This window comes from Colobus angolensis, unplaced genomic scaffold (assembly GCF_000951035.1).
Source record: "Colobus angolensis palliatus isolate OR3802 unplaced genomic scaffold, Cang.pa_1.0 Scaffold129, whole genome shotgun sequence".
Taxonomy (NCBI): domain Eukaryota; kingdom Metazoa; phylum Chordata; class Mammalia; order Primates; family Cercopithecidae; genus Colobus; species Colobus angolensis.
The window spans coordinates 3,154,856-3,173,639 of record NW_012114141.1 but is presented as its reverse complement, the minus strand read 5'-3'; the positions used below and the strand labels follow the sequence as shown (position 1 = coordinate 3,173,639).

The window sequence follows — 18,784 nt, the reverse complement described above, 5'->3', positions numbered from 1 at the left end:
GAATTTCATAGACTCCCCTTGCTCCAGGAATTTCTGGGTTTTATGAACATATATAACTTCTGAGAGAGCGAGAAGATGGTGAACTGATGGATGCGCAAGGAGTATGAGTGGGATAAACTTAACAGGCTGCTAAGAGATGTTAAAGGCCAAATGGGTTCTTGAAAGCCATTACAAGGCTATGGGGGATGCCCCCTGCAAGCTGTGGAGGTCTGTCTTCTGGCATCAGCTCAGAAAGAATCCTTCCCCTCTCTCAGGGAAAGAAGCTCACACAGCCTTCAAGACATAAACCGACAGCTGTGGTTTGTTCTGCAACTGCAGAACTGCCTGGAGACCAGAGCTAAAAATCACCATAGAAATAATCTGGTGTTTCAGGAGAGGACAAGCGCGGGCTCTGAGTGGACCCAGTCTGAGGTTTGTGAGAAGGCCCAGCACCCACAACATGGCTTGGAGTGTGGAACTAAATATTATAACCCCAAATTTGACAAAGTCTTGTGTCTCGGGGCCTGTTAGATGCTTTTAAGAGGAGCCAGGGATTATTTTGTTTCCAGTGGGCTGGAGGGGGAGCCTGAGGATTGTGCAGACTGTGTAGCTCCCAGACACCAGTGGAAGGGAGGGATACCAACTACATGTACATGTAGTTTAAGGCTGTCCATGGTCCTCATCCCAGGATGGGCTTCATCAGCCTGTGGGCAGCACAGTCATGCAGCGATGGGCAAATGAGATGAGTCCTCTCTGTGACCGTAGTTCCAGGTGGCAGCACAGAACCAAGTAGGAGGGTATGACAAGCAAATAGAGTCCCTGAGAGCAGCCAAACTGCAACTCCATTTAGCTTGATAAACTTGCTCAAAAATGTGTTAGTTCAGCTGATGTTATATCAAGTGGATAAAAGGCCAAGTTTTGGCATTGGATTCACATCCCAGTCTGTCCTTATGTGACCTGGGCAAGTACCATAAGCTCTCTGAGAACTATCCTTGCTTTCAGCAGTCTCCAGATCAACAGACTCAATTATACTTCAGTCATTAATTCTCATTTCTCACAATCCTTTTGACTCCATTAATCCATTTTGAACATACAATTTATTTAAACTCATGTTGCTCATCTATCTGTAAAATGGGGTTGTTGGAAGGATCAAATGAGCTAATACATTTGAAGTACTTATTCATAGTAAGAGCCCAAAAAATGCTAGCTATTATTGATTCTTGCAAACCTCTCATGTGCCTGGATATCTCTCTAGCTTCAATTTCTTCATCTCAATAAAATGAGGACAACAAGTAGGGTTACTTTAAAGGGCTGTGTAAGATGTTGTGTGCTTTGTCCACAGCAGGCTTTCAATAACTTGAAGCTGTTACTATTTCTCAGGTAGGAATGTGCTGACTGGCTTCTGGTATTGTCTGAACATGTCTCTGAGGATGTCCTTCAACACAGCAGAGGAACTGGGCTGGTGTTCTGGGAATAACCATCACTGATATTTGTAGGATATTCCTATCCATTATCTCATTTACTCCTCATCTCAACCACTGGGGCTGGTGCATTGCCCAACACCAGTGTGTGCCATGCCTAGAGATCACCATGCACTGGTGTCTCTTGAAGTTATGCAACATGGCGGTGCTGTTCACCTCATGGATTACAGGCAAAGGAGGCCAGGTGGGTGATTGGAGTTCAGCTAGATTCCCTGCTGGACCTAATCTCCCTAGAACACTGGCCTAACAGCAAAATATTTCCTATGATTCAGGCTGCCACCAGGAGCAAAGCTCTCCAATCTCCTTGCTCATCCAGTGGCTTTGGTGGCTCCTTTTTTTTTTTGTTAAAATGCAGGATGACTTCCCTTCAAGAGGATAAAGCTTGTAATAGAAAGCATCCAACTCCTTAGCTGATGTGAGTGTGTAAAGTGTTGGGAGATGCCGAGGAGACAATAAGAAATGGTCCAGATGGTATGGCCCTACTCAGCCATGTTTGGGAACCCTGGGCTCCTCATGTCACCATGAGGACCTTGGAGAGAGAGGACACAAGGAGAGAGGTGGAAGTGAGGACAGAGAGGGAAATGGTGCTAAGGACTTGTCATCTGCTTTGCAATCTATCCACTCTTCCTCCCCGGCTCCCGCCCAACCTTACAGAGTGTCAGTCAGTAAGGAATGAGGGGTGGGTAGCCAGAACTAGGAAGAGGGTTTGAGCGGCGATTCAGAGAAGCCACTGGAAACCTAGGAAGCTGGCTAACAGAGATATTTGAAAGGTCCTGAACTGCATCTACACCATCCCCTCCTAGTGCTCCAAGCCCTTTGTTCAGGTTTGAAGGGAGCATAAACTCAAATGCCAACCAGGGAGATGTGACTCTGGCCCTGTGGGTGCTGCAGTGGGCCAGAGACCACACGGCCCACCTAAAAGGAACAGCTGATGTTACTGGGAGGAAATTTGGTACAGTTTTGCCACATCTTCCTGATTTTCAGAAAAAGCCAGAAACCTGAATTGTTTCTGGGAAATCTCTTAATTTTTTAATGTTGGCCACTAATCCAACATTTTAAAATAAAACTGTGTGGCCAAACATGTCTGTGATGGGACACGACCTATAGCTGCCATTTTGTGCCAAGTGAGTTCCTGTAACTTCTCCCTTCCACCACTGGGCAAGACTCCTCTTCCTTCACCCACAGGCAACACTTCGCCTTTTGTGATTCTTTTCCTCTGAGACGCCCCCTTGCAAGTGTGTACAGCCTGAGCCAGGATAATGGTCTGGGGGGAAGAGCATGAAGCTAGATGTGCTAGGAGATGTGCCATGTGCCCTGGATGAAGACCTTCGGTCATGCTCAGACCTCGGAATCCCCCTTAAGGGAAGGAAGATAAGGGGCCTGGGACAAGTCTGTCACTTCTCTCCTCTGAAACCTAGTTCCCACGTCTGACACTGAGGGGTTCACTGTGTAATATCCAAAGATCCTTCCACCTTTGAGTCTACGATTTGTTTTCACTGAGGGAGAACGGAGGAACAGGGTAGCACCTGTGATGTGAGCGTCTTATTAATATTTATCATAGCCACCACTTCATGAGGATTCCTATGTACCAGGTGCTGTGCTTTAGCAGCATGAATTATTACATGAATCATTGCATTTAATCCTCCCAAATGCCCTTTGAAATAGGAATTTTCATGTGTGCAAAGATGGTCACAACATACCTGTTCACCGTGTTTCTTTATAATGTGAGTCAGCCACTCTTTGCATCAAGAAATGGAATCTATTTCTTCAGCCCCTAAGTCTGGCTGGCCTTGTGCCTTCCTTAGACCAATAGAATGTACTAGAAGTGACATTCGAGAACTCCTAAGATGAAGCCTCAAGGCGTTCCACTTGCTGTCATGAGATGCCACGTAATGAAACCGATGTAGCCTAATAGAGGATTACAGGCTGCTTGAAGAAAAACTAAAGTGCCCCAGCTGAGGACCAGCATCAGCTGCCAGGTCTGAGAGCGAGGCCATCTTAGTATTTAATGCAATCAGCAGCCCTCTGACGGTACACGGGTGAACCCAGGAGGGATCAGCAGAAGAACTGCCTAGCTGAGTCCGATCCAAATTACAGAACCATAACATAGAAATGGTTATTGTTTGAAATCACTAATTTTTTTTTTTTTGAGACGGAGTCTTGTTCTGCCCAGGCTGGAGTGCAGTGGCATTATCTCAGCTCACTGCAACCTCCACCTCTCAGGTTCAAGCGATTCTCCCACCTCAGCCTCCTGAGTAGCCGGGATTACAGACGTGCACCACCATGCCTGGCTAATTTTTGTATTTTTTGTAGAGACGGGGTTTCACCATGTTGGTCAGGCTGGTCTTGAACTCGTGACATTGTGATCCACCCGCCTTGGCCTCCCAAAGTGCTGGGATTACAGGAGTGAGCCACCACGCCCGGCCTGAAATCACTAATGTTTTAATAATATTTTTATTGAGATATAATTCACATACGATAATGTCCACCCTTATAAAGTGTACAATTCCATGGATTCAAGTATAAAGGTGGGCAGCCATCACCACTATCTAATTCGAGAACATTTGCAACACCCCACCCCTAAAAACCTACTACCCACTGGCCGTCAGTTTCCACTGCTACCACAACTACCGCAGCACGTGGCAACCACTAACCTACTTTCTGTCTTTATAGACTTGCCTACTTTGAACACTTCATATGAATGAAATGACATAACATGTGGCCTTTTGTGACTGATTTCTTTCACTTAGCATAATGTTTTCAAGCTTCATCATGTTGTGGTCTATATCAGTATTTCATTTCTTTTTACTGCCCAATATTTCCTTGTTTGAATATACCATATTTTGTTTGTCCATTCATCAGTTGATGGACATTTGGGTTGCTCCTATTTTGACTTATATTATGACTAATGCTACTATGAATATTCATGTATAAGTTTTTGAGTGAACATGTTTTTAATTTTCTTGAGTATATACCTAGGACTGGTATAACTGGTCATATGATAGCTCCATGTTTAACATTTTGGGGAACTGCCAAACTGTTTTCTAAAGCAGTTGCACCATTTTATAGTCCCACCAGCAATGTGTGAGTGTTCCAATTTCCCCACATCCTTGTCAGCACTTGCACTGTCTTTTACTTCAGCCATCCTAGTGGGAGTAAAATGACATCTCATTGTGGTTTTGATTTGTATTTTCCTACTGACGAATGATTTGAGCATCTTTTCATGTGCTATTGACCATTTTTAAGTCTTCTCTGAAGAAATGTCTATTCAAATCCTTTGCCTGTTTTAAAATGGAGTGTTTTGTTGTTTAATTGTTGGGTTGTAAGCGTTCTTTTTGTATTTTGGATACAAATCTCTTATCTAATATAGGACTTACAAACATTTTCTTCTACTCTTGGATGGTCTTTTTCACTTTCTTGATGACATCCTTTGAAGCACCAAAGTTTTAAAAATATCTCTTTTTTAAAATCTACTAAGTTTTGATAAGGTGCATAATACAGCACTAGATCATGGACACACTTTCCCATTTTTAAGATGAGGAAGCTACAGCCCAGAGAGCTTAAATGACTTGTTTAAAGTTACACAGCAAAGAACTGATAGTATGCTGCTATCTATCTATCTATCTATCTATCTATCTATCTATCTATCTATCATCTTTCTATCTATCTATCACCATCTTGGACTATATAGCGCTAGCAGAATGTTCTGATTCAGAGTCATAAAGGGACAATGATGGAAGGTTATTTGAAAAACATGCGATCCATTAGTTCCTCCACACATTCTGCACTGTCTATGCTGATTCCTTCATGTCTTCGAAAGGCAACTTACTTGACCCCCCTGTCTTGGCTGCCTTACAAATGTGCTTACAGGGAGTCATGCTTGTCATCGCGCTCCCAGCTTTCATCAGGGGACAATGCCAGAATCACTTTTAGGAAACCAGCTCTCCATTACTGAGGGAACCTATTGAGGACGTTGTCCCCCTGTCACTTCTTATCCCCACTCTGATGCTTTGGAAGAAAAGTCCTTGCAGATATAAGTGCCACAAAATACTTTCCTTCATCTGAGCAACTGGTGTGCTTCCTCCTCATGAAGAATACACATAAGAATATCGTCTTTTTTTTATTTTTCAGTGTGGCTGCCAAGAAGCTCAGAGTAAGGAAATAGGATGTTTATTCATTGAGGAGGCTCTAGACAGGCCCACCTATTTTCATTGTGATTTTCTCTTTAATCTTCACCTTCCATCTCTCTATCAAGTCATTTAACGGATATTTATTGACAGCCTATTGTGTGTTAGGACGGAAAGATGACTGAAATAGATATGATGCCTGAAGCACAATCCATGGTGCCCCTGCCCATATCCTCTTGGGCCATCTCATTATAATACAGGATGGCTCAACTTCTAATGGCCCTAGGGCTTTCTCTGACTGACCAGTGTGATTTCCCCAGTCAGAGCATCCCTGAAGAGCTGGAAAATTAACCCCTACCCCACTCCAGTGAGCTGTGCTCAGCCAGTGATTGAAAAGAGTTGGTTTATTAAACACCCAGCACCCTCACCCCTAAGGGCAGAGGGTGGGAAGCGCTGAGATGCGCGCATGTTCCACATTGTCTCCAAGGGTTGAGCTCCAGCTGCCCACAGAGGTAGCTGCCTTGAACACATGCCTCTCTCAGGGGCTGCCTTCTAGTCTCTGCTTCACTTTCCTGGGCCCCTACCCGTGCTTCCTGGGATAACCTGCAAAATAAAGCCTTCTTTCAGGATCTTCTCTGGGGGAAATCTAAACTAAGATAGCCCCTAATAGCATGGAGTTTGTATTCTGTTAAACATAACCAAATCATTATTCAACAGCTGTAGTGAGACGTTCTGGAGGTAGGGACATGAAATCAAAGTTGAGACCTGAAGGGTGGGTAGGACCGAGCCCAGAGAGAGAGTACAGGTGAGGAATGGCATGCCTGGCAGGTGTCACAGCCTCTGATAAGGCCCAGAGGTGGGAAGGTCTGGTATGTTCCAGAAACTGAAGGAAAGACATTCATAGCATTGCTGAGCTAACCAATGAGGCAGGGCAGGGCAAAGGCTCTTGAACATCGTAAAGCAAGGCCCCAAGCGACTAGGGACTTATGCAGAGGATCCAGGAAGAAATGTTTGTTTTTATTGTTAAATAATGAGGCTAATTTCTCTGTGCTTCAAGGAAATATCCGGTGAATATTTTACTATCTCGGTTTGTATGTGTCACTCAAGTGTCCAAAACCCCACCCCTGATCTCCTTTGTTCATCCTCTGAGTGGGAGCAGTGGGACAGGAACGACCAAGGGCTTTGGAATCAAATCAACCCGGGTTTAATCCCTAATTAGCCAACACAGGGATGTTGATACCTTTCTCCAGCCCAGGGGTGTGTCCTGGATTAAAAGGGATAATCTTAGCCTAGCAGAGCTGTTCTGCAGGCTAGCTTTTTATTTTCACACTCCAAGATCAGAGGAGTCTGGTGTCTTGTGTTTACACACAGATGCACACCCTCTTTTCATGCAGCCCCAGGATCCCCTGTGAACTTGGAAAAATGGATTTGGATGATGGCTCTGAAGAGAATGAGTCACAGCATTGCACCAGATGGCCTGGCTGTAGTACTGACGCTCTTCCCTCCCTCCCCTTGCCTGGCCAGAGTAGAAAGATTTCTGCCAGGTTTCCTAAAGCTGTTTTGGGGATACTGACTCCCAGTTCCTATCAAATCAGTGGAGGCTCCCACTCGGGTAGGCTTCTCTATCTCAGTCCTGATCCCACTGATGTATCAGCCTGTTTGCTTGTCTGCATCCCCCATTGCACCCCAAGCTTCTTGGGGTTGGGGCTGGATATTGCTTACCTTCTTACTTCTGATAGTTGTTAAATAAATATTTGTTCACTGAAGGAAGGAAGACACTGATCTTGTTCTCAGGAAGTGTGCAAGCTGGTTGTCAAGATTAACAGGGGAGTAATCCCACAGAGCCAAGTTCCTACATTACAAGAAAACCCCAGCTTGCCTGTAATTGGTGGCACTTATCTTGGGAACACCACACCAACGTCTAGGCCAGGCCTGAGGCTGCTGGGCTGGGACACAGTCTGGAGCTGAGCCGTTGGAGGAATGGATGAAAAAGCTTGCAGACAAGAGAGATGGGAGGAAAGGGCCGGAGTCTGCAGTGGAGGCTGATGCTGCCAGCCTGTCATTCTCCATGGTCACAAGGTACATGCCATCCCCTTCTCTTTGGGCGGGTTCTCCAAAGTCCCACAGCTTACTTCCGGGGGATTCAGGGGACCCTTGGCTTGCTCTGATCCTGGCCCCTACCTCTGAACCAGAGAAAGGCACAGACTGGGAGTCACTGGTGTGAACACTGACCAGAGGCCTATGAAGCATCCTGGAGCCACAGTTCCACCTATACAGGGACAGCCTCCCCGGGCTAGTGGCCAGAGAAACCTGCCAGATCCTCCATCTCGAGAAGTATGAGCTTTAGACATGCAAAAAGTGAGCAATTGATAGCAGGTCATAGAGCAGACAGTCATCCAAAGATGGGGTGGTAGAAGCCAAGAGGTAGCTCAGTGCCTCTCCGGTGTCCATATGCCCTTGAACCACCCAGGACCTCATTAAATGCAGACTTAGGTCAAGTAGGTCTAGGGTGGGGCCTGAGATTCTGCATTTCTGGTGAGCTCCCAGGTAATGCTGATGCTGTTGGTTCCTGGACCACAGCTAGAGTAGAAGGCAGGGGTTGTTAGTGACAAGACAATAGGAGGTGAGCTGACAGATATACAGACTACTTGGCCAGGTGCTGGGTCCCCTGCTGCTGCAGGATGTCAGGAAGACCAAGTCCCCAAAGGAACTATGCACCGTGGGTCTCCCTCCTGTTCACCTCCTTCAGCCTTGTCTGGACAGTTCCCTGTTTCTTACTTACTTCCTATGTACACTTGCAGTAACTCCATCACCTTAAGTGACTAAAGCATCTCTGTTCTTAGTCACCTAAAGAGCCCTAAGCAGTGGTCCTTAGCCTGGCTACACATTAGAATCACTTAGAGAGTGAATTCCTATAAATCACATTTACTTGGTCTGGGTTGGAGACTTGGCATGACGATTCATTGGTTCTAATGTGAGTGGGGCCGTGAACCACTGGCCTCATAATGGCGCTCAAACTTTAACACGAATGGAAATCACCTAGGGATCCTGTTAGAATAGAGATTTCATCTAGTAGGTTTAAGTGGGGTCTGAGGGGTCTGCATTTCTGAGGCTGCAGGTCTGAGGACCACACTATGAGTGGCACTGGAGTAAATAATATCAATTTCCCCCACCCCAGGACAAGGTACAGATTAGCCACGTCTAATCTAACCCCCAAGGCCAGCTGGGTTTGTGCTAAAGTGCAGAGCAAGACCCTACCACACTTGCTACGGTGAGTGCATTTGACCCAAAAAAGGGTGATATGTACTCAGCATTGTCTACACTGCAACCCCACTGAGGGGTAATGGATCCAGAATGGAGGTCTAGAGGAGGTACTGCCTCTGCTGCGGCCACCGTGGACTGGAGGGCTGGAAGCTTGGTGTTTGTGGCATCCCTTCATGACTTACAGGCAGGCCCCATAGGCACCACTCACACTGCCCACACTGGGTTGTCTTCCCTCTCTTGTGGGGGGAATTGAGCTGAGCTCCAGCCCCAGGTCTCAAGCCCAGCCTGTTCCTGTTCTTGTCCCTCATCCCAAAGGGCATGTCTACCCTCTCGGATTTATTGATGCCCTGTCAGCTGCCTCCTTCCTCTTTTGCAGGTCAGGCTATCAGAGCCAACAAGGGGTGTGGGGAGTTATCCTGGGGTGAATCACGGCCTGGCAGGACAGAGGCTTTGCAGGGAACTGAGTGGACCCTGCGTGGATTGCAACACCATCTTCTACTTGACAACAAAGCTGCAGCCAAGGCGATTCTCCCGCTCCTGCCCTTCCCTCTGACCCCATGCCCATTACGGCCTCTGGGGCAGGAAGTGGGGAACAAAGGAGAAGATACCTCTCTCAGCTCTCCCCACTGGCTATGAAGAGCCATTGACCACCTAGGGCCTTGCAGCCCTGGTTCTCAGCCCGGCTGCATGATAGAACCACCTGGGGAGTTTTAAGCTCTTGATGCCCAGGCCTCACCCCAGACCAACTAAATAGAAATCCTTGGAAGTGGAGCATGAGTATGAATAGTTTTTAAGACTTTCCGGATAATTCCTCTGTACTTGCACATTTATGATGATTTAGCAGCCTCCAGGGCCAGAAAATAACTTTTCAGTCAGAGAAAGGACAGCAATGTGATATCGACAGCTCCATTTTTCTCCATCTCTCCAACTTACTCCTGTGCCATTTACTCAAGAATATGATAAAGGCAACTTCTGTTTGGACTTAATACACAAGGAAAATCATCACACGTTGTATCTCATTTTCTCTACAACCTTAGGCAAGGGTGTTATTATTATCCCATTTTACAGTTGAGGAACTGAGGCTCAGAGAGGTTGAGTGACTTGTACAAGGTCACACAGTACAGGTGGTACCAGGATTCAACCCCAGGTCCACAACTGTTTAATCACAGCTATGGGTACATAAACCAGGGAAACACAGGCTGAACCATAAAGGCAAGTTAAAAGCAGATAGCACACAGCCAGCTACCACTGAGCTGACATTTCTGTTTGAGACAAACCCCTGGGGCCATGAGGGAGCCTGTTCCTCTCTGCTCTCTTCTCTATTGTCTGACTCTAGCATTGCTTCCTACGTGGAAACTTCCCAAACTCTACCAGCTCTCCACTCGCTTTCTTCACCTCTAGTTCCCCAGACTGTCTAGCATCAGCTTAAAAAAATTCAGATTACTGGGCTCCAACTCAGAACTCTGGAGCATGGCCAGTGAGGGGGTCTGAACATCCCTGTGTCTTTAACAAGCAATTACGTCTTTAACAAGTGAGGGGGTTGGGTGTGCACATACGTTTGGGAAGTCGTGGTGTAACTCCTTGCTGTTGAAAAATGTGCTCTGCGGGCCAGCAGTGCTGGTGCCACCTTGGAGTGCCTTTGATGGAAATGGAGCATCTGAGGCTGCCCTCCTGACCTGCTGAATTTGACTGCATTTTAACAGGATGCCTAGATGATTCACACGCACCTTAAAGTCTGAGGAGCACTGCCGTGGCCAGTCTGTTTGGCATAAAGAGTGTGCCTTAGAGCAGAGGTTCTCAAAGTGTCTCTGGATCAGCAGCAGCAGCAGCAGCAGTACCAGGAGTTTGCAGAAATGCAAATGTTAAATCTCACACCCACTGGATTAGAAACTACAGGAATGGAAGCCAGGAATCTGTATTTTAACAAGCCTTCTAGGTGTTCTGATGCACGCTCAAGTTCGTCCCTAGATGTAGATTATAAAGCACTGGCTCACTCAGCAGCCTCTTTGATCCTAGGAATCCATTGCCCCTGCACTGGGTGCCAGGATGATCAAAGGAGAGCTGGGGCCTGGAAGAACTTTGAAAGCCATCCATGCTACAGGAGGCTAAATGGGCAGGGCTTTTTCCTCCCGCCCCTTCTTTGACAGCAGCTTTCAAGGGCTGAGTTAATCCCGTTTCTGTTTGTGGTTATATCATGGGCTCCTCTCTATTTTGCCTGAGTATTCATTCAGTTTTATCCCCACCTCTGCCCTGAGGGCCCTCCCTTTCCCACAGCACAACCATTTCATTTGAGTTTGATCTGTTCCTGTAAAGAATGGATTGGTTAGTGTGCATGGATTTACATTTCCCCTAATGATAGAGTGCTGTAGCCCGCCTTCTGTGCCTTACTTTTTCACTCAGCAGGGGATTTTTAAGGTCTCCCTTCATTGTTGAATGTACCCAGAGTCTGCTGCTTCTAACTCAGGCTGAGTATCTCATAGGGTGCACCCAACTTCTCTTGCCCTGTGACGTGACAACCAGGTGGCTTCTAGCTCCTCCACACCACCAAGGATGCTGTGATAAGCATTTCCCCAAGCGTCTCCCCATGGAGCCGTGTGAGTTCTCCCCATTGTAAGAACAAATTTGAAACACTTCCAGCCCATGTAACTTGCCCAATCTCTGATCTGGAGAGTGGCAGACTTGCAAAGTGTAGCGTGGTGGTTAAGAGGGTGACTTTGGTGTCAGACTCACCCGGTCAGATAACCTGGCACCAGTCCCTCCATCTTTCTGTGCCTCAGTTTCCTCATCCATGAAATGAAACCTACCTTATAGGTTTTCTACAAAGAGTTGAAAACAAAAACCACTTAGCAGAGCCTCTAGCACATAGTAAGTGCTCAGTAAAGGCTCGCTATAATTTTGCCTCTCTTTTCAGAGACTGTCTTTTGACCTCTTTTCCACTGATATTTTTCTTTTTTGCTCTTGCGTCATTGGTGATTATCCTTAAATGCCACCTATTCAAACTGACCTCCAGAAGTGACCCTAGAGGTACTCAGAAAAAGGCCTGTGGCCTGGGCAGGGGGGAAAGGACAACAGGCAGAGCTAGTTTGGGCCTTCGGGTGTAGGAACTGAGCCAGAGGGGCTTGTCTGGTCCTGGTGGGAAAGCAGCGTGCAGGGCCCGCATACAGCAGGCGCTTAACATATGGCTGTTTCTCTTATGTGTTGTAGTGTGGCCCAGATTTAAACGGGTAGGAGAAGAGTCCTGTCACCCTGGGGGGAGGGTGGAGATCGTTTGCCTTGCTTTGCAGGAACTGTCTTGTGTACGCAGGCGAGGAATCCAGGGAAGGGAAGGCGCCAGAGCTTGAACCGCAGACTGGAGAGGGGAGTCTGCGGCCAAGGCCTGGGCTGCGCAGGCCGCACGCCCCAGTCGGGGCCAGCAGAGGGCGCTGAGCACCTCCGCACAGAGCTGGCGGCCGTTCCGTGAGAACCCTGGCAAGCTGGGGATTGGAGAATCCAATCATCTCCCTTCGCAGGGGTTGAGGAGTTTCCTCCCGACCGCCTGGGACTTTCAGTGCTAAAATCTGGGAAGTCTCAGGCGGCAAGTGAAGACGAGTTGGTTACTCTGGCTGGAAGAAGCAACCACTGAAGTGTTGCACACACACATAAACACACAAGTGCACATCAAACACACACAGCACAAAATGTACCCAGACTTGCACCACGCACCTCACAGTGCACATCACACACTCATGAACATCACACTACATGCATAACACACACAACATGCTTGCACACATACACGCGTATCACTCACACCACACACATTTATAACACACAAAGAATACATACACACACGTACCACAAAAACATGTGAAACAAACACTACACCACACACAGGCACAGTACATGCACAGTACTGCACATCACAGCACAGGCACAAGATACACAATACACACGAATTACACCCATGCACACTACACACACAGCACATACAAATTACGTGCACAGCACACACACCACAAAATGGACCTGCACTTGTGCCACATGCAACATATCCATGCACTTTATACCACATGCATAATAAACACAACACACTTGTACATGTATGCATATAGCATTCACACAATGCATTTATAACACAATGCACCACAGAGGCACATTATACACAAGAAACAGTCACGACACAATACCTGTGCACACATGCACCACATAAACATATGCAAAACAAATAGCAAACCGCAACACACACCCAGATGAACAATGCATGTGACATCACCCCAATACAATATACATATATGAACCATGCACATAATACATGCACATTAACACACATGCACACAAGACAATACAATGCACAATGCATACCTGTGCATATCATACCACATACACAAAGTCACATGCACCAAGTGTATAGGCACCACACAATGCAGTACATGCATGTACCACACATACATGCACGACATCCATTTAATACACATCATGCAGTGCACACACAACACAGAGAATATATACAACACACATGCACGAACACACATATACCATGACCTACAAATACGCATATTCACCACACATTTGCACTATGCAAACACACGAGTCACACACACGTATCACTTTGGTAGTCATGGATCCTCTTGTTTCAGGCAGTATTTCTCATTGGCAAAAAGAGGATGCTCATTCTTGCTCCAGGCCAATGAAAAATAGTGTCAACAAATTTGAAAACTATGTATTTGTTCATTCAGCAATCACTTCTTTACTGCATGTTGGGCTTTGAGATGTACAATACAAATTCAGTCCTTACTTTCTAAGGGGCTCACAGCATGGCAGGGAAAGCAGGCATTTGAATGATAAATACATCAATGATCATTTGGATTTAGTTGTAGTAACTCCAGGGTGCAGGGAGGGCACAAAACTAGAATGGGGTAGGAATTTCCTGAAAACAGCTTTTAAAGGTAAGGCTTAAAAACAGTGTCGCGGGGTTGAAATGGAAGTAGGGTGAGGTGAGTGAGGCACCTAGGGCACACAATTTAAGGAGATGTTCACTCCCGCTGCTGTCTCTGCAATTGCACACCCTTGAGTGCGAGTGACTGAGCATCCAGGCTGAGGGGAACTAGATCAGGGATCCGAGGAATGTGTGGCCCTACCTCCAACTGCTGCTCTGCACAAATGTTTGCTTTCCAGGAAACTCTCCAGGCTCTGGGAGGAGCAATGGCCCGTAGGAAAAGGGACCTAAATCACCAAACTAAAACTAAGCAGCTGCCTTGCTCCCTGGGTGCTGGTAACCAAGGTTCCCTCCTCAGTGGCCAGCCATGGTGACAGTAAGGGAGCAGGAGGTGTGGAGGATGGGCTAGCATCTCCCTGGGCACAGCTCTGCACATCACCTACACTTCTCAGCTCACCTCCTGGGGCCGGGGCCGCCCTGGCAGGGTAAATTGCAGTCAGCACAGTATTCTGGCTCTCAGGCACTGGACTTGTTTCCTTAGTCTAGTGACCCAAGGAGGGTGGCATGGAGCGGTGGGTCAGGCGGACTGGAGCTCGCATGCCTGCATTCAAATCCCGACTTTGTTACCTACTAGCAGCGTGACTGCGAAAGCCACTTTGCCTTGTTTTCATACCTATAGAATAAGCATGATGATATTACTAGCACCCATCTTGCAGAGCTGCGAGGACTTTCCAGGACTTTATGAGTTAATACATTAAAAGCTTGTAAAGTAAATCCAGACACATGGGAAGAGCCCCCTAAATGTAAACTGCAATTGTTATTTTGATCCAAACTAAAAGCAAACACTAACAATAGCCCTAAAATCAAAATGGAGTGGAGTCAGGGGGTTAGAACTGGGGAATATCTGCTCTAACCTCCCTTCTGTGTTGTAGAAACCAAGCCATTTGACCTAAAGACAGAAGAACTAGAACCCAGGACGGAGAAGAGAATGAACAAGCAAGAGTCCTCACTTTCTGCTTTCTAGGACCATGGTTCTCACCTGAAGGGCTTGTTCATAGAGATCACTGGACCCCACCCAGGGTTTCTTGTTTGGCAGGTCTGGGATGGGGTCTGAGAATCTGCATTTCTGAGAACCCACCAGTGCCCGGGGAATGCTGACGCTGCTGGCCCAGGTACTGCATCTTGAAAAGCACTTGCTCTAAGGACAGGAGAGGCAAGGTACGGAAAGTTTGCGTCCCCGAGTTTGCTACCACCTGATCATGCCCTGGGATCAGGGAAGGGAAAACAAGGGCCTTACTTACAGCGGGTGCCGCACCTCAGGCAGAGCCCTCTGGAGGGGGATGCGGGCACTGAGTGCCTCCTGGAGGCCATGTGGGTCCAGGCTGAACAGGGTCAGCTCCTCTTCTTCAGACACCTCCCCGTCCTCCTCCTTGGCCCCCCAGTCCCTCTTTGGGGCTTCCTCACCCTGCCTCCTGCTCGGCTGCTTGATGAGGCGGTAGCTACCACCTCTCCTGCCCTGGCTCTGGTTCCTTCTGGCCCGGGGTAAGGCCACGGCCACCAGCAGCTGATCCTCCCGCAGTGAGATAAAGGGTGGCAGGCCCTCCAGAGGGCTGTACTCTTCGCCCTCATCCTCAGCCTCCAGTACCCAATCCTGGGATTCCCCAAAGTCCAGGCGGTACCTGGCTTCAGGGCTGTGCTTGCTGGCTTGGACTGTGACAGTCTGGTGCAGGGTGTGCGGGGGAGGGTGCAACATCGCCACCATCATCAGGACGCATCCCAGCATGAGGAGCAGCAGGAGGAATTGGAGTCTGCGTGGTCTGTGCCTGTATCGCTTCCTTAGGAGCATGTTGCTGGAACTTGCCAAATGCAACAGGTCATGTTCAAGTTCGCTTTCTCCCACTCCAGGCTCCTTCAAGCTTGCAGCAGAACCTGGGTTGCTCGTTCCACCTGGAAGTTTTTCTGCCAGTCACTTAACCTGCTCCTGACATTTCCCAACAGCATGTGTAAGACCTGCTTCCACTTACAATCAGAAAACCACAGGACCCAAGTTTCACCCCAAGTCCTCTCTGAGTGGATTTCCTTAATTGCCTTCTGAAAGCCCATTCACAGGGACTTCAAATTGAATTGCTTTCCTCCCTTTACCCCGGTTTTCTCCTTGGAAAAAAAATAATGATTCCATTCTGCTCAGGTGTTTCTTTCCCCCTTTGCATAAATAGGTTGCTATGAGGTGTCTGGGATGAGCTGGTGGGTTCTCAGTCAAGCAGGGCTGACAGCCGTCCCTCTTTGGACGCTTCCAGTCAGGTCAGATCAACAGATGTAAAGCCGGCAGGCAGTGCCTGGTTTCCTTTCACACATAGCTCCACTCAGCCGAGATCCCTCTGCCAGACACAACCCAGAGCCAAGCGTGCGCCTCACTCCTGGTCCTAATGCCCTCACTGTTCCCAGGCTTTGCACAACTCGGCGTCGTCACTGCTACAGCCAAATCAAAACAGGAATATCCCAAGAGTTCAGAAGGAAAGAATAATACCCTCTGATTCAGAAAGGCTGTGTGTGTGGCACAGATACAAGGAGCTGCAGCTGTCTGTCTGTACCTCAGCCTCCCACAGGGGATCAGCCAAACTACGTTGGACTCTCCTTCCCTTCCTGGGGACCACTGTCCTTGTCCTCCTGAAAATGAGGGAGCTAAGGGAGATGATTTTGCAAGTCCCTCCTGCTCCCGCAAGAGCAGCTGAAGGCCTGTTCTGCCCCGGGCACTGAGGGGGACACTGGAAGAGGAGTGAATTGCTCCTTCCATCATAAAGCTTCCTTCATTTAACCAACACGTAATTAACGAACACACGCTATGTGCCAAAACTGTTCTGGGAACTGGAAGTAGAGCAATGAGTAACACAGACAAAAATGTGTGTCTCATGGAGCTTGCATTCTAGTGAGAGATACAATTAAAACTATCCACTGGGTCAGATGGTGATGAGGATGAAGGCAAAAAAGCAGAGCAGGCATGGGGCTGGGGAGCATGGGCTGGGCTTGGAAATGGACATTGAGTGGTGGAGAAAGGCTTCATGGAAGAGTTATCATTTGTGTAAAGAAGAGGGCTGCACAGCTATCTGAGGTTGAGCGTTCGAGGCAGACAGAATGATAAATGTGAAGGTTCTAGGGCAAGAGTATGCCGGCATGTCTGAGGAACAGCAAAAGATCAGCATGGCTGAAGCAAAGAGAGCAAGGTGGAGCCTGATGGGAAGTGGAATAAGAGAGGCAAGGGGGCGGGGGGCAGGAGGACCATGCAAGACACCCCCTGGTTGCATTGAAGGAACTTTGGCTTTTCCTCTGAGTGACAGAGGAGCCCTTAGAGGAGAGACACAATCTGACTTGGCTTTTAACTGGATCATTCTGGCTGCTGGGTTGAGACTAATCAGTGGGGGGCAAAGAGCAGGAGCAGGGAGACCAACCAAGAGGTTCTTGGCTTGCACTAAGTGGTATCAGTGGTGACAGGGGTCAGCTTGTGGATATACTTTAAGGAAAAACATATAGGATTTGCTGATGAATTAATGACTAATGTGAGAGGAAGAGAAGAGTCAAGGATGAGTTCAAATTTTTGGTCTGAGTAGTTGGAAGAATAGAGATGCCATTAACCAAGATGGGGAAGGAGAGAAGGTGGAAGGAGATGAATGCCAGTGGCTTGGTTTGGAACATGTGACATTTGAGGTGTCCTTTAGACAGCTAAGAGGAGGTGAAGTGGAGGCAGCAGGATGTGGGATAGCTGAAGGTCAGGGGGAGGTCTGGCCTGCACATACAAAGCTGGACTCCAGCAGCACTCAGATAGTGTTTGAAGCTGTGAGACCTGAGATCACTGAGGGAGTGAGGTAGGTAGAAGGGAGAAGAGAATCCAGCATGCTCAGTTTTCGGGCTTCTGTCTTGAACACATTGAAGGATAGCTGGCCATCACCATGAGCTGTGTTTCTTTTGATGACTGTAAAGCAGCCATGCTGTCTGCAACCAAGAGTGGAGGGGGAAAAACTGCCATTGGGGAAGTCCTGCAATGAACTTCTCATTGTTTTTGTCTTTGATCTTAGAATGTCAGCTTGAAAATCTCATAAAAAAAAGTCTTACCTTTTGACTCAGTTGTTTCTTCCAGTGTGTGTGGTGTGTCTGTGCACACACACATGCACAAGCGTGTGTACACATGTGTTTTCATGAAGTCAGAGGTGAAATAGTGGGTTACATATGGTTGTTCTGGGATCCCATTGTAATGCCCCAGTGGACAGTACTTAGCAATTTCTGGATTGAATTGTGTCTTCCAAATCTCAAATCAGGGTGTATTGCCAGGTGGGGATACTGTGTCATTTCCAAATTCAAGAGGCAGACACCCTGGGAGATGTAGTTCTGAATTTCTGGGGACATTTTGAGGTTAATGAGGATGAAGGATTAGAAGGTTTCAAATCCCGGAGGCCTTCAGAAAACTGAGTGTGCACAGTCACCATCTTCCACTCATCTCCAGCAACATTGTGCTTGAACTTGCCAAGAACAGCCCACCCCAGAGCTGTCACCCTGGCCAGCCCGCCACTTGAGCACTCTTTCCCCAGACAGTCATCCATATGGCTCATTTCTTCATTTTTGTGTTCACTCCAATGTCATCTATTTAATGAAGCCTTCCTGGACCCACCATTCTACATTGAAAGCCCTTCCTCCACACGGGGCTTTCCTTGAGAATCTCTGTGGCTCTTCTCAACACCTGGCAAATTAAAATACTAAGGTGTTTATTGTCCGTTTCTCCACCCACTCCCATAAAATGTAAGCTCCACAAGGGCAGGGCTTTTGTCTGATTGTTCACGGCTGTTTCTCCAGAGCACGCAAAGCACACTGTTCCACTCCCCAGGACTTTGCTGCTGTCCCTGCCAGCTTTGCTGCCAGTTCCTCCCATCCCTCCCTGTCACCTGGCACATGAGGCCCAGACCTTGCTCCCTCCTCCTCTCTTCCTCACCCTTGCTCCCATCATGGGTTGAATCGTGTCCTTCAAAATT

The 18,784-nt window shown here is 47.6% G+C and overlaps 1 protein-coding gene across 1 annotated transcript in view; it reads right to left on the bottom strand.

Moving 5' to 3' along the window:
- The window catches only part of GALNT15 (polypeptide N-acetylgalactosaminyltransferase 15), a 53,856-nt gene extending 37,367 nt beyond the window's left edge, over nt 1–16,489 (bottom strand). Inside the window, exon 1 of the mRNA XM_011933705.1 lies at nt 15,068–16,489. Coding sequence (XP_011789095.1) covers nt 15,068–15,612 — 545 coding nt within the window. The 5' untranslated portion in view covers nt 15,613–16,489. The remainder of the gene's footprint in view (nt 1–15,067) is intronic.
- Between the last annotated feature and the right edge of the window lie 2,295 nt (nt 16,490–18,784).